The following is a 13,224-nucleotide window of genomic DNA, read 5'->3' as shown; positions in this document are numbered from 1 at the left end:
GGGTTACACCCTGGACAGGTCACCAGTCCATCTCAGGTGACTGTGTCATGTGTCGTTTATCTGAGCTCGTATTCACCTCGTTATCAATCAGATGGTTTTTATTGTTCAGATATGTAAAAACCTTTGAACTGAGAGACAGGGTGAACGTTTGAACACGACTGTAGATGACATAGCTGGCGTGGCGATTTGCAGCTTGTTGAGTCAACTCAAGCAAACTGTGACACTGACGCCAACGCAGGTGGACATGAAATGATTCACAAACACAGACACACACTTTGTGTGATCCAAAACAGAGTAAATTTCAATTCAAATCTAAAAATTCTTCATTAATCACTAAAGGGAAATGTATTGTTGCAGTAGTTTCCACGATTCAAGTCTCTTCACAGATTTATTGTAGGTTTATTGCTATGGAGCTAGAACAGTCTCATAATTGACAAATGCACAGACCGATTTGCAAATGCACACACCGTTTCACAAATGCACAGAACAATTCACACGTGCGTAGGACAAGATATACAAATGTATTTTTGATGCACACACAAATATAACCTGATTTACAAACGTTTTTTTGTCTGTGAGCTGCGCTGGATTTGTGTATGACTTTTGAGACTCCCCTGACGTGACTCGATCCACAAATACGTTTTTTTTTAACACGGAAGGATCTGCAACCAATCAGATTAAAGGGGCGGATACACCTGCTGTTTGAACTGCGTTCGCTTAGAAAAGTGATTCATATTTCGAGTTGGTGGAGTAAAGATAAATAAACAGCAACAGGAGATAAAAGATAAATAAACAGGATGGAGAGGAGATCACTGTTCTGATTTTCTTGTGATCTAGTAAAGAAAACAGCGCGATCAGAGATGGTTTGTCGGGCCGTTCAACCAGAGCCGTCGGGAGACTGCACTCCAAGTCCTGCCGATGCAGCAACTGATGATGAGAAACAGCAGAGATATTTATGTATTTGCTCCGTTTGGTTTGACTACGTGTTACTTGGGATTGTCCCGCTGATTCAGAACCAGACAGACGCAGCAGAGAGCTGCGGCGGTATAACGGGGACGAGCTGCAGCGCCAGGTGGAGCAGCACCCGCATGTCAGGAGATTAATTTACCGAAATATCTGGAGTAAAGTCGGTATCAGTCGACTGATAACCAAAGAACCTCTGTATCCAGCTCAGATGTTTGATGATCGGTGGACTAAACCCCGAACAGCATCATCACGGCTGCATCTTCCCATGCATGACTCTGCACCGGGAATGTGTTGATCTGCCACCGCTGTTTTGACACATGTTTGTCTCTGTGTGGTGACAATGTCACTTCATAAATGTGAGGATAACAGCTGCTTGTTTCTGACCTCCATGTCTGGTCACTGTGGTCAGCTGGTGTCTGACCGGGACCAGCGCCGTTAGCTAATTGACGCGTCAACAGGCTCGTTCTCCTGACAGACACCTGTAGTTCAAATACAGAAATATCTCCGCTGTTTCTCATCATCAGTTGCAGCATTGGCAGGACTTGGAGTGCAGTCTCCCGACGGCTCTGGTTGAACGGCCCCACAAACCATCTCCGATCGCGCTGTTTTCTTTACCGAGATCACAAGAAAATCAGAACAGTGATCTCCTCTCCATCCTGTTTATTTATCTTTTATCTCCTGTTGCTGTTTATTTATCTTTACTCCACCAACTCGAAATATGAATCACTTTTCTAAGCGAACGGCGCGAACGCAGTTCAAACAGCAGGTGTATCCGCCCCTTTAATCTGATTGGTTTACGAGTAAGTCATGTTTTATTCACTGCTCTGCGTCCCCCACGTGGAGTGTGCTCATATGATTGGCTGGAACAAAGGAAGACATCTGATTGGTTGCAGATCCTTCCGTGTTAAAAAAAATGTATTTGTGGATCGAGTCACGTCAGAGGAGTCTCAAAAGTCACACGCAAATCCAGCGCAGCTCACAGACAAAAAAACGTTTGTAAATCAGGTTATATTTGTGTGTGCATCAAAAATACATTTGTATATCTTGTCCTACGCACGTGTGAATTGTTCTGTGCATGTGTGAAACGGTGTGTGTATTTGCAAATCGGTCTGTGCATTAAAAACTTGTCCTGTGCATTTGTCAATTATGAGACTGTTCTAGCTCCACATATTGCTGTGGGCAGGAGAGATCTGTGTTGCAGCAGATCTGAAGAAAACTCTGACTGAAGACTGTTGCTGAATCAGTAAGTGCGATACTGTGCACATCTAAATCCAGCTATTGGCAACAATCTAGCTAAGGATTAAACTGGAGGTTCAGAGAAATCTTAGTATACATGCAGTACAGACCAAAAGTTTGGACACACTTCCCAATTTGTTTGAATGAGAAGGCGTGTCCCAACTTTTGGTCTGTACTGTACACGACAAGACAATCCATTATTGAGAGAGGTGCGATCGACTCCGTCACACTACGTGGCGCAACACGCACTTTCGCGTTGGCGTTCTTCCGGTTTCTTGTGTGACAGACGTGTTTATGGGGCGTTAATGAAAATACGGGACAAATCGCATCCCGTATTAGTTCAATACGGGACGCAACATTTTTTTTCTCAAATAAAGGACAATTCCGTATTTTACAGGACGGGTGGCAACCCTAGTTGGTAGTGTACACAGCTATTTGCTAATGTGTCAATGTATTACAATATTCACCCATCATGGAATGTCCTGCCAGTTACACACTCTTACGCTACTTATAACATCTTTCATCTTTCATGGAACAGTCACACCATATCACAAAATTCTTACAGTGCACTTAGTGCAGTTACCACACATTAGCATTAGCAGTAGCTTTTGTTACTCAACTGTCTCATTCTGGAACATAAACCTTATATTAATGCAACTATTCGGCCCCACAACTGAATAAATGTCAACATAAAATGAATATTCTGTTTGTGCATTTTCCTCAACTGCAAAAGATATACAAAATGAGCACAAACTGCTGTTTTGGCTGCTGGCGCTGCTGCTTTTCTTTTACAACCGCTTTCCTACTTCAGAATCAGAATCAGAATCAGAATCTGAATCTGAATCAGAAAAAGCTTTATTGCCAGGTCAGACATAATCAGACGAGAGAACTTGACTCTGGTTTACACCGATGGCACCATTAATACGGACGCCATACTTGTACTACGTACTGGTTACCGCGCCAGTGACCCACGCATCTAAACCGCTCCTGTCACATATTGGCTGAATTTGGTTTCGCGCTAGAGGAAAGTTGATAAAGTGCTGGTGAAAAACTCTGTTCAACAGAAGCCATAGAGAATTGGCATAAACAACTAAAAAGAGTATTAGTTGGAGAACAAAGATAAAACACAAAGTAATTATAGGCATAACACACTATTATAGGAAATGCCGAGGGTGCCACACCTTCACAACTCCACAGGTGGAGTGTAGTGAGCCTCCAGGGGAAATGGTGCAAAACAGCAGCCAGTTTATCACCTGGTGAATGTAATAAAGTTGGTTGGTGACTGAAGGTCATGTGTCGTTTATCTGAGCTCGTATTCACCCTGTTATCAATCAGATGGTTTTTATTGTTCAGATATGTAAAAACCTTTGAACTGAGAGACAGAGGGTAAACTTTTGAACACGACTGTAGATTGGCTGACGTGGCGATTCGCATGAGCTTGTTGAGTCAACTCAAGCAAACTGTGACACTGACGCCAACGCAGGTGGACATGAAATGATTCACAAACACAAACGCACACTTTATGTGATCCAGAACAGAGTGAATTTCAATTCAAATTTAAAAATTCTTCATTAATCACTAAAGGGAAATGTATTGTTGCAGGAGTTTCCATGATTCAAGTCTCTTCAGAGACTTGAATGAAGACTTGAAAAGACTTATTGTAAGTTTATTGCTGTGGGCAGGAGAGATCTGTGTTGCAGCAGATCTGAAGAAAACTCTGACTGAAGACTCTGTTGCTGAATCAGTCAGTGCGGTAACGTGCACATCTAAATCCAGCTATTGGCAACAATCTAGCTAAGGATTAAACTGGAGGTTAAGAGAAATCTGAGTATACATACAGTACAGACCAAAAGTTTGGACACACTTCCCAATTTGGTTGAATGAGAAGGCGTGTCCAAACTTTTGGTCTGTACTGTACGCGACAAGACAATCCATTATTGAGTGAGGTGAGTTCGACTCCACCATGCTACGTGGCACCACACGCACTTTCACGTTCTTCCGGTTTCTTCTTTGTTGTTCGTCTTCTTCTCCTACTGTGTTGATATTCTGGGTTTCGCGGCTCGTCACTTCCTGAAGGTCCCGGCCCGGGGCATTAGCTAGCTCGGCTAAGTGTGGGTTGGTATACATGTGGGAATAACTCGAATTAGGACGCATTATCTGGCACTAAAAGCTCGATCTCAAGAGCTTCAATTCGGTTCAACTACAGCCCGGCTAAGGTGTATACTAGGCTTTTAAAAATTCGATATCGGTTGGATTAAGGCAACAATTCGACTTTCTGTTAGTGCATGTAATTGGAGCTTAACAAGCGAATTTCAGGAGCAGGACCACGCCTCAACCACGCCTCCTCCGGCACCACGCCTCTTCCGGCAAACCTTCAAATACCAGCCTAACCCTCAGATCATCTTCGCTCTCGTCTCTGCACCCCTCCCCCCCACCCCTTTTCTCTTCTCCTTCTTCCCTCTCTTTCTCTACCTCATAGATTCCTAGGGGGTTCGTCGTTGCCCGGGCGCTGCGGCGGATTCCCTACCAGCTTCCCCACAACGCATCGACCGATCCATAGATCATCATCATCATCGTCATTGTCATCGTCATCGCCATTATCATCATCATCGTCATTGTCATCGCCATCATCATCACCATCGTCATCGTCATCATCTTCGTATCAATAAATCATTTAAACGTATCCTGTTGATGGCGTGGTCCTTGCTAGTGAAATGTGTTATAAAGAGGATGCTTGGGGTTGTCTTTGATGTTCTTCACTATATGAAGGATCCTCCTTTGAACAATCATCTCCAGAGGCTCCAGAACAGAACCAGCCTTCTTCATCAGTTTGTCCAGTTTCTTCAAGTCTCTGGTTCTGATGCTGCAGATGTGGATGAAATCTCCACAACAGACTTATAGAAGATATTCAACATCTTGCTGCAAACAGTGAAGGACCTAGTCCTCCTAAAGAGGTAAAGTCTGTTCTGTCTTTCCTTATTTGTTATATGGCCGTTTTGAATCAGAGAATGATGTGGTGGCAAGGAAGAACTAAGAACTGCTACATCTGACCACGGCTGAGGTGACAATGACTCTACATAGAATCAACTCCCGCAAAGCTGCTGGCCCAGACAACATCCCCGGGAGTGTGCTCAAAGGATGTGCAGTCCAGCTGGCAGATGTTCTCACGGACATCTTCAACATCTCCCTGAGCAGTGCCATCGTGTCCACTATGCTTCAAAACCACCACCATCGTCCCTGTGCCCAAGAAGTCGCCTCTGTTATTCCTCAATAACCACTGCCCCATCGCACTCACCCCTACAATCATGAAGTGCTTTGAGAGGCTGATCCTGAGGCACATCAAGAACCATGTGCCTCCCACCCTAGACCCCCTGCAGTTCACGTAAAGCGCCAACCGCTCCACCAACAACGCCATCACCACCAACCTCCACTTAGAACTCACCCACCTGGAAAAAAAAGGACACTTACATCAGAATGTTGTTCATAGACTTCAGTTCAGCATTTAACACCATCCTTCCCCATCCCCTTCACCGCATCACTTGGTCCCTCAACACCAGCTCCACCATGAAGAAAGCTCAGCAGCGTCTTCACTCCCTGAGAAGGCTGAAGAGAACCCACCTCCCACTCACCATTCTCTCCACCTTCTACAGAGGGACCATAGAGAGCATCCTGGGCATCTGCATCACCGCCTCGTACGGAAACTGCACCCAACTCGACCGCAAGAACTGGCAGCATGTGGTGAGGATGGCTGAAAAGATCATTGGAGTCACTCTGCCCTCTGTCTCTGATGTCTACACCACACGCTGCATCAGCAAAGGCAATCAGCATTGTGAAAAACCCCACCCACCCCTCACATAGACTTTTCTCACCCCTCCGATCTGGCAGAAGGTACAGAAGCATACGGTCGGTTACTATCAGACTAAAAAACAGCTTCTTCCCCCATGCCATACGACTCGTCAACGCTCAGGGACTGATCTGATCACCTCTGTTGTCCTGCGTCACTGTTTGTTTGATGCACTATTGCACCTCATTGCACCTCATGTAAATAATAATAGTCACTTTACACCTTACACTTTATAGGTATTTCTTTTGCACTACACCAGCAGTTACATGTAGCATTTGGTTTAATGTTGTTGTTGATGTTTGTTTGCACTGACACTTCTCAGGAAACGTTATTTCATTCTACTGTGAACTGTGTCTATGGCTGGACTGACAATAAACTCCTCTTGAATCTTGAATCTTATAAACAGCATCAGTGTTGCATCTCCAGTCCAGTCTGCTGTCCAGTTGAAAACAGAGGTATTTCCACTTCTTCTCCCGTGATGGAAAAACTATTAAACTTAGTCCCGACTCTCATAAAATCTATCATCTTCTTCATCTTGTTCACATTCAAGAGGAAATGATTGTCCCCACAACACACCAGTTCTCTGTCTTCAGTCTCTGATTCAAAACTGCAGAGTAATCTGAGTATTTCTGAAGATGACAGGACTCCCACTCATCCTGGAATTCTGAGGTGTACAGAGAAGAAGAGTGGGAAGAGTACAGTCCCCTGTGGTGCTCCTGTGCTGCTGAACACATGGTCGTCAATAATCCAGGTGACTATGGATGCTCCACCTGTGTCTCCTGGAGGTTCTGACGTAGTAATGCAAGCTGGATGGAGTTAAATGAACCAGAGAAAACCAAAAACATGATCCTCACGGTGCTGCTGTTTTTTCCAGATGACTGTGGTTTGATTGAAGCAGGTGAAAGACTCCACCTCCACGATGATAATCACACTGCAGTGGGTCCTGGAATGTGCTTGTCCGGTTATTCAGGTGGCCAATAAAGGTCTCTCCAGGACTTCATGATGACATGTTGGGTTACAGGTCTATGTACTATAGTCACGAGAAGATGGATGAGAATTATTAAGAAAAACTCTGGACGGGGGCCGGGTGCCCCTGCGTCTGTGGGGACTCCGTGACCTTTGGGATGTCCGCCGGGGTGTCCCCGGGGGGGGGGTCCACCGCCGCGGGATCCCTGGCTGCTTCTTCCCGTGTCGTGGGGGTGGGGGGCCTTGCTGGCGGTGGGTTGCCTCCCGCTCTCTTCTCGCCCTCTGTGGGGTTGCTGGTGGCCTGGGTTCCGGGTTCTTCCTTGTCGGCCTCTGGTCTCGCGGGTGGCGGGGTTGCTCCCCCCCTCCCCCACTATAGATACACTTCAGGTGGAGCCACACAAACATATACGTACACACACACACAAATACATACACACATACACACACAAATAGCCACACAGACATGTACATACACACGCACGTATACATATACATACACGCATACACACACATAGATATATACACTGGGTTGTTCACCTGCATGCTTGTAGTTTTTGGGGTTAGTTAGCGGTAGTTTAGCTCAGACCGTATTCGGATCTCGAGATTTGGGTCGATCGCTGCTCGTGTTTTGGTCGGCTTCGTGTCGGTTTTGTGTTTCGTTTGTGGTTTTTGTTGCAGATTTCCAGTGCTTGACGTGTGCCGCTGTGTGTTCCTGCTTCTTGGATTGGCAGTGGATGTCAACCCCTCCCCCCAAAGGAAAAAAAAACTCACTGGGTTTGTATGCGTATACGTATGTATGTGTATGCGTATGTATGCATATATATATATACATATATATATATATATATATATATATATATATATATATATATATATATATATATATATATATATATATATATATATATATATATATATATATATATACATATATATATATATATATATATATATACATATATATATATATATATATATATATATATATATATATATATATATATATATATATATATGTATATATAATAAATACAGTAATAATGCACATATGTACGCCTCAGATTCTTACCGGCATGGTATCAACCATTAATATGTGTGCAGAGTGGACAACGTAAAAAATAAATAAATAAATAAATAAGAAAAACTCCGTTTTTTCTCTTATGTTTGATCTTGTTGGCAACAATCAGAGTTACAGTTGGTTGTTCCTGGAGCTGAATGATTTGATGTTTTCACTTCTTTTGGGGTTCAGAGCTGCTGCAGAGCTGACAAATGTGTTCCTACTGTCAGTACATGCCGCTTGGATAAAGGATGGATCTCTTTATTATTCCAACACACTGATTAGAACATCAGAGGAAATTTTACGTTTTGTCTCATTTATTGAAGCTTTAACGCATCTAAACTTGCAATTGAACCAGCGACTTTCTGATGAGAAGCAGATCTCTTTGAAAAGTCACCGTCACCTCACCAAGAACATCTTTATATACATTTTTATTCAAACAACCAAGAACAGATTTGAGTCCAAGTTAAATATGTATCTGTGTCATTGTTGAGACACTTGCGTTAAAATTACCTGGAAACCTGTAATATGCGACTGATAGTAGTTTGAAACAGGAACGTTTCCTGTTCTGAAAGAGTTGAAGTGTTTTTATCTCAGACATCATCTCCTGCTGGACTCTGAGCCTCATAAATCGGCAGATCCAGTCTGAGCAGGTTTACTGGTTCCCTCCCCTGCAGATATGCAGCTATAAGACGGGTCTGAACAACACAAGCTGAACACAGACCTGACAGCCTCCGTTCTCTGCACACCTGATTTGTAGATCAGAGCTATTTTCACATTTGAGGAAGTAAAACTGTCTCAGTCTCAGTTATCGAGAGGAGAAATGGCGCAGAAAGGAGTTCAGCTGGACCAGGAAACCTTTTCTTGTTCGATCTGTTCGGAGGTTTTAAAGGATCCGGTGACTATTCCCTGTGGACACAATTACTGTATGAACTGTATTAACAACTACTGGGATGAAGGAGAGAAGAAACTCCCCAGCTGTCCTCAGTGTAGACGGACTTTCAAACAGAAACCTGAGCTGCTGAAAAACACGATGTTAGCTGATTTAGTGGAGCAGATGAAGAAGACTGGACTCCAAACTGCTCCTGCTGATCACTGCTATGCTGGACCTGAAGATGTGGCCTGTGATTTCTGCTCTGGGAGAAAACTGAAAGCTGTCAAGTCCTGTTTAGTCTGTCTGGCCTCTTACTGCGAGAAACACCTTCAACCTCATCATGATTCATCTACATTCAAGAAACACAAGCTGGTGGATCCCTCCAAGAACCTGCAGGACAACATCTGCCCCCGTCATGGTGAGGTGATGAAGATGTTCTGTCGTACTGATCAGAAGTCTATCTGTTATCTCTGCTCTGTGGATGAGCATAAAGGCCATGACACAGTCTCAGCTGCAGCAGAAAGGACTGAGAGGCAGAGAGAGATGGAGGTGAGTCGACAACAAATCCAGCAGGAGATCCAGGACAGAGAGAAAGATGTGAAGCTGCTTCAGCAGGAGGTGAAGGCCGTCAATCAGTCTGCTGATAAAACAGTGGAGGACAGTGAGGAGATCTTCACTGAGCTGATCTCTCTCCTCCAGAAAAGAAGCTCTGAGGTGAAGCAGCAGATCAAATCCCAGCAGGAAAGTGAAGTGGGGAGAGTCAGAGAGCTTGAGGAGAAGCTGCAGCAGGAGATCACTGACCTGAAGAGGAGAGAGACGCTGAGATGAAGCAGCTCTCAGACATGGAGGACCAGAACCAGTTTCTCCACAACTACCCCTCACTGTCACCGCTCGGTGAGTCCACACGCTCCTCCGGCATCAGCATCCGTCCTCTCAGCTACTTTGAGGACGTGACAGCAGCCGTGTCAGAGGTCAGAGGTCGACTACAGGACATCCTGAGAGACACGTGGACAAACATCTCACTGACCATCACTGAGGTGGATGTTTTACTGTCAGAACCAGAACCAGAACCAAAGAGCAGAGCTGGATTCTTGAAATATTCATGTGAAATCACTCTGGATCCAAACACAGTAAACACAGAGCTGTTACTGTCAGAGGAGAACAGAAAGGTGACTTTTATGGACAAACATCAGTCTTATTCTGATCATCCAGACAGATTCACGACATATTCTCAGGTCCTGAGCAGAGAGAGTCTGACTGGACGTCATTACTGGGAGGTGGAGAAGAAAGCAGATGAAGTTGAGGTAGCAGTTTCATACAAGAATATCAGCAGATCAGGGGATGAAAGTGTATTTGGAGATAATGACAAATCTTGGTCACTACGTTGTGACTCAGTGGGTTATGGATTTTGGTACGACGGCATCAGAAACCTCCGTCTCAGGTCCCCGGAGCTCCGGAATAGGAGTTTACCCGGATCACGGAGCAGGAGTTCTGTCCTTCTACGGCGTCTCTGGAACCACGACCCTCCTCCACAGAGTCCAGACCACCTTCACTCAGACCTCCAGGAACCAGGATCAATACCAAGTCTGGATCCAGGATCCAGGACCTCCAGAGCTGGACCCAGGAACCAGGAACCAGGAACCAGCATCCAGGATCCAGGAACCAGGAACCAGGAACCAGGATGCAGGATCCAGGATCCAGGATCCAGGAACCAGGAACCAGGAACCAGGATGCAGGATCCAGGAACCAGGAACCAGGATGCAGGATCCAGGATCCAGGATCCAGGAACCAGGAACCAGGAACCAGCATCCAGGATCCGGGATCCAGGATCCAGGAACCAGGATGCAGGATCCAGGATCCAGGATCCAGGAACCAGGAACCAGGAACCAGCATCCAGGATCCGGGATCCAGGATCCAGGAACCAGGATGCAGGATCCAGGATCCAGGATCCAGGAACCAGGAACCAGGAACCAGCATCCAGGATCCGGGATCCAGGATCCAGGAACCAGGAACCAGGAACCAGGATGCAGGATCCAGGATCCAGGATCCAGGAACCAGGAACCAGGAACCAGCATCCAGGATCCGGGATCCAGGATCCAGGAACCAGGAACCAGGAACCAGGATGCAGGATCCAGGATCCAGGATCCAGGAACCAGGAACCAGGAACCAGGAACCAGCATCCAGGATCCGGGATCCAGGATCCAGGATGCAGGATCCAGGACCCAGGAACCACCATCCAGGATCCGGGATCCAGGATCCAGGATCCAGACTTCCAGAGCTGGACCCAGGACCCAGGATCCAGGACCCAGGAACCAGGAACCAGGAACCAGGAACCAGGAACCAGGATCCAGGATCCAGGATCCAGGATCCAGGATTCAGGATCCAGGATCCAGGACCCAGGATCCAGGATCCAGGATCCAGGACCCAGGAACCAGACTTCCAGAGCTGGACCCAGGAACCAGGATCCAGGATCCAGGACCCAGGAACCAGGAACCAGCATCCGGGATCCAGGATCCAGGATGCAGGATCCAGACTTCCAGAGCTGGACCCCGGAACCAGGAACCAGCATCCAGGAACCAGGATCCAGCATCCAGGACCCAGGAACCAGCATCCAGGACCCAGGGACCAGCATCCAGGACCCAGGAACCAGGAACCAGCATCCAGGACCCAGGGACCAGCATCCAGGACCCAGGAACCAGCATCCAGGACCCAGGGACCAGCATCCAGGACCCAGGAACCAGGAACCAGCATCCAGGACCCAGGAACCAGCATCCAGGACCCAGGAACCAGCATCCAGGACCCAGGAACCAGCATCCAGGACCCAGGAACCAGCATCTAGTGGGCGCACCGAGCCCGGATTCAGACCGGCCGCGGCTCCGGCTCCGGGGAATCAAACCGGGGGATCCTGGTGAAAATCACCGTGGGATCACGGGTATCCAACCTGGGATGGACACGGGAGTCTCCTGCTGACAGACCACCCGGCTCTGAGCCGGCTCTGAGCCGGGACCTGGGCGCACCGAGCCCGGATTCCCACGGCGGCGCATCCGGGTTCGGGTTCCGGGGAGCGGCGGCGGATCCTGCCGCTGGAAGCCACCCACACCGGGGGATCACGCAGTTCTTGAACCTGGGATGGACGCAGGAGGCTCCTGCTGACCACCCACCCGGCTCTGAGCCGGCTCTGAGCCGGGACCTGGGCGCACCGAGCCCGGATTCAGAGCGGCCGCGGCTCCGGCTCCGGAATGAAACCGGGGGATCCTGGTGCAAATCACCGTGGGATCACGGGTATCCAACCTGGGATGGACCCCAGAGGAACCCAGCTGACAAAGCACCCGGCTCTGAGCCGGCTCTGAGCCGGCACCTGGGCGCACCGAGCCCGGATTCCCACGGCGGCGCATCCGGGTTCGGGTTCCGGGGAGCGGCGGCGGATCCTGCCGCTGGAAGCCACCCACACCGGGGGATCACGCAGTTGTTGAACCTGGGATGGACACAGGAGGCTCCTGCTGACCACCCACCCGGCTCTGAGCCGGCTCTGAGCCGGGATCTGGGCGCCCCGAGCCCGGTTTCAGACCGGCCGAGGCTCCGGTCCCGAGAAAAAAAATCCACCTCGAGACGGCCCCGACACCTCGCTCTCCGTGATTCCCTTGGATCCCAGACTTAAGCCCCCCCCACCATTTCGTGCTGAGCACTTTTAAAGCCAGCTGGCCGAAAAAAAAGGCCACGGTCCTGGTACCATAGCCCGTTTTTGGGCCGCGCCACCCCATGGCAGAAACCGGGTACTGCACCTTCCGCCCGAAACAGCGGCGGAGACGCGTCGGAGCGGCTCGGAGCGGAGCAGAGCACGAGTTCGGGCCCCGGGACGGAGCCTGACCCTCCAGGACCGCACCTCCGTCCAGTATTTCCAGCTTTTCACATCATTTTCACATCACCCCGGCTGTCCGGGAAGCCTGCAGTCCCGGCCGGCCGGCCGCCGCAGATTGTCGCCGTGCCGTGGCGGAAACCGAGAACTGCAAGAGAGGCGGCTTTGTACCAGCTCCGACGTGTCTGAAATCAAATGTCGTCCAATAAAAATGAACACAATTCATTAGAAAAGCTTGGTTTGTTTTGTGCGTAGCCTACTTTTTCCCTTCCTTTACTTCACCCAAAACAAGAGTTTAGTTGAACAGAGCACGGGTTCAGGCCCCGAAACTGGCCCCGGCCGTCCACGACCGGACCTCCGGGAACATCTCCGTCTCCTCGCGTCATTTTTACATCCACCACTTTGAAAAGTGAAGGTATCGATTT

General features: G+C 48.0%; 1 protein-coding gene across 1 annotated transcript; it reads left to right on the top strand.

Moving 5' to 3' along the window:
* Positions 1-9,767: 9,767 nt before the first annotated feature.
* On the top strand, positions 9,768-10,595 carry LOC133452176 (E3 ubiquitin-protein ligase TRIM7-like; the record flags this gene model as incomplete). The annotated part of the gene is made up of 1 exon (XM_061731395.1): positions 9,768-10,595. A coding segment is annotated over exon 1 (828 nt), but the record flags the coding sequence as incomplete, so codon positions are not given.
* Between the last annotated feature and the right edge of the window lie 2,629 nt (positions 10,596-13,224).

Source organism: Cololabis saira, chromosome 10 (genome assembly GCF_033807715.1).
Source record: "Cololabis saira isolate AMF1-May2022 chromosome 10, fColSai1.1, whole genome shotgun sequence".
NCBI lineage: Eukaryota > Metazoa > Chordata > Actinopteri > Beloniformes > Belonidae > Cololabis > Cololabis saira.
This window is presented reverse-complemented; position numbering and strand designations above follow the sequence as displayed.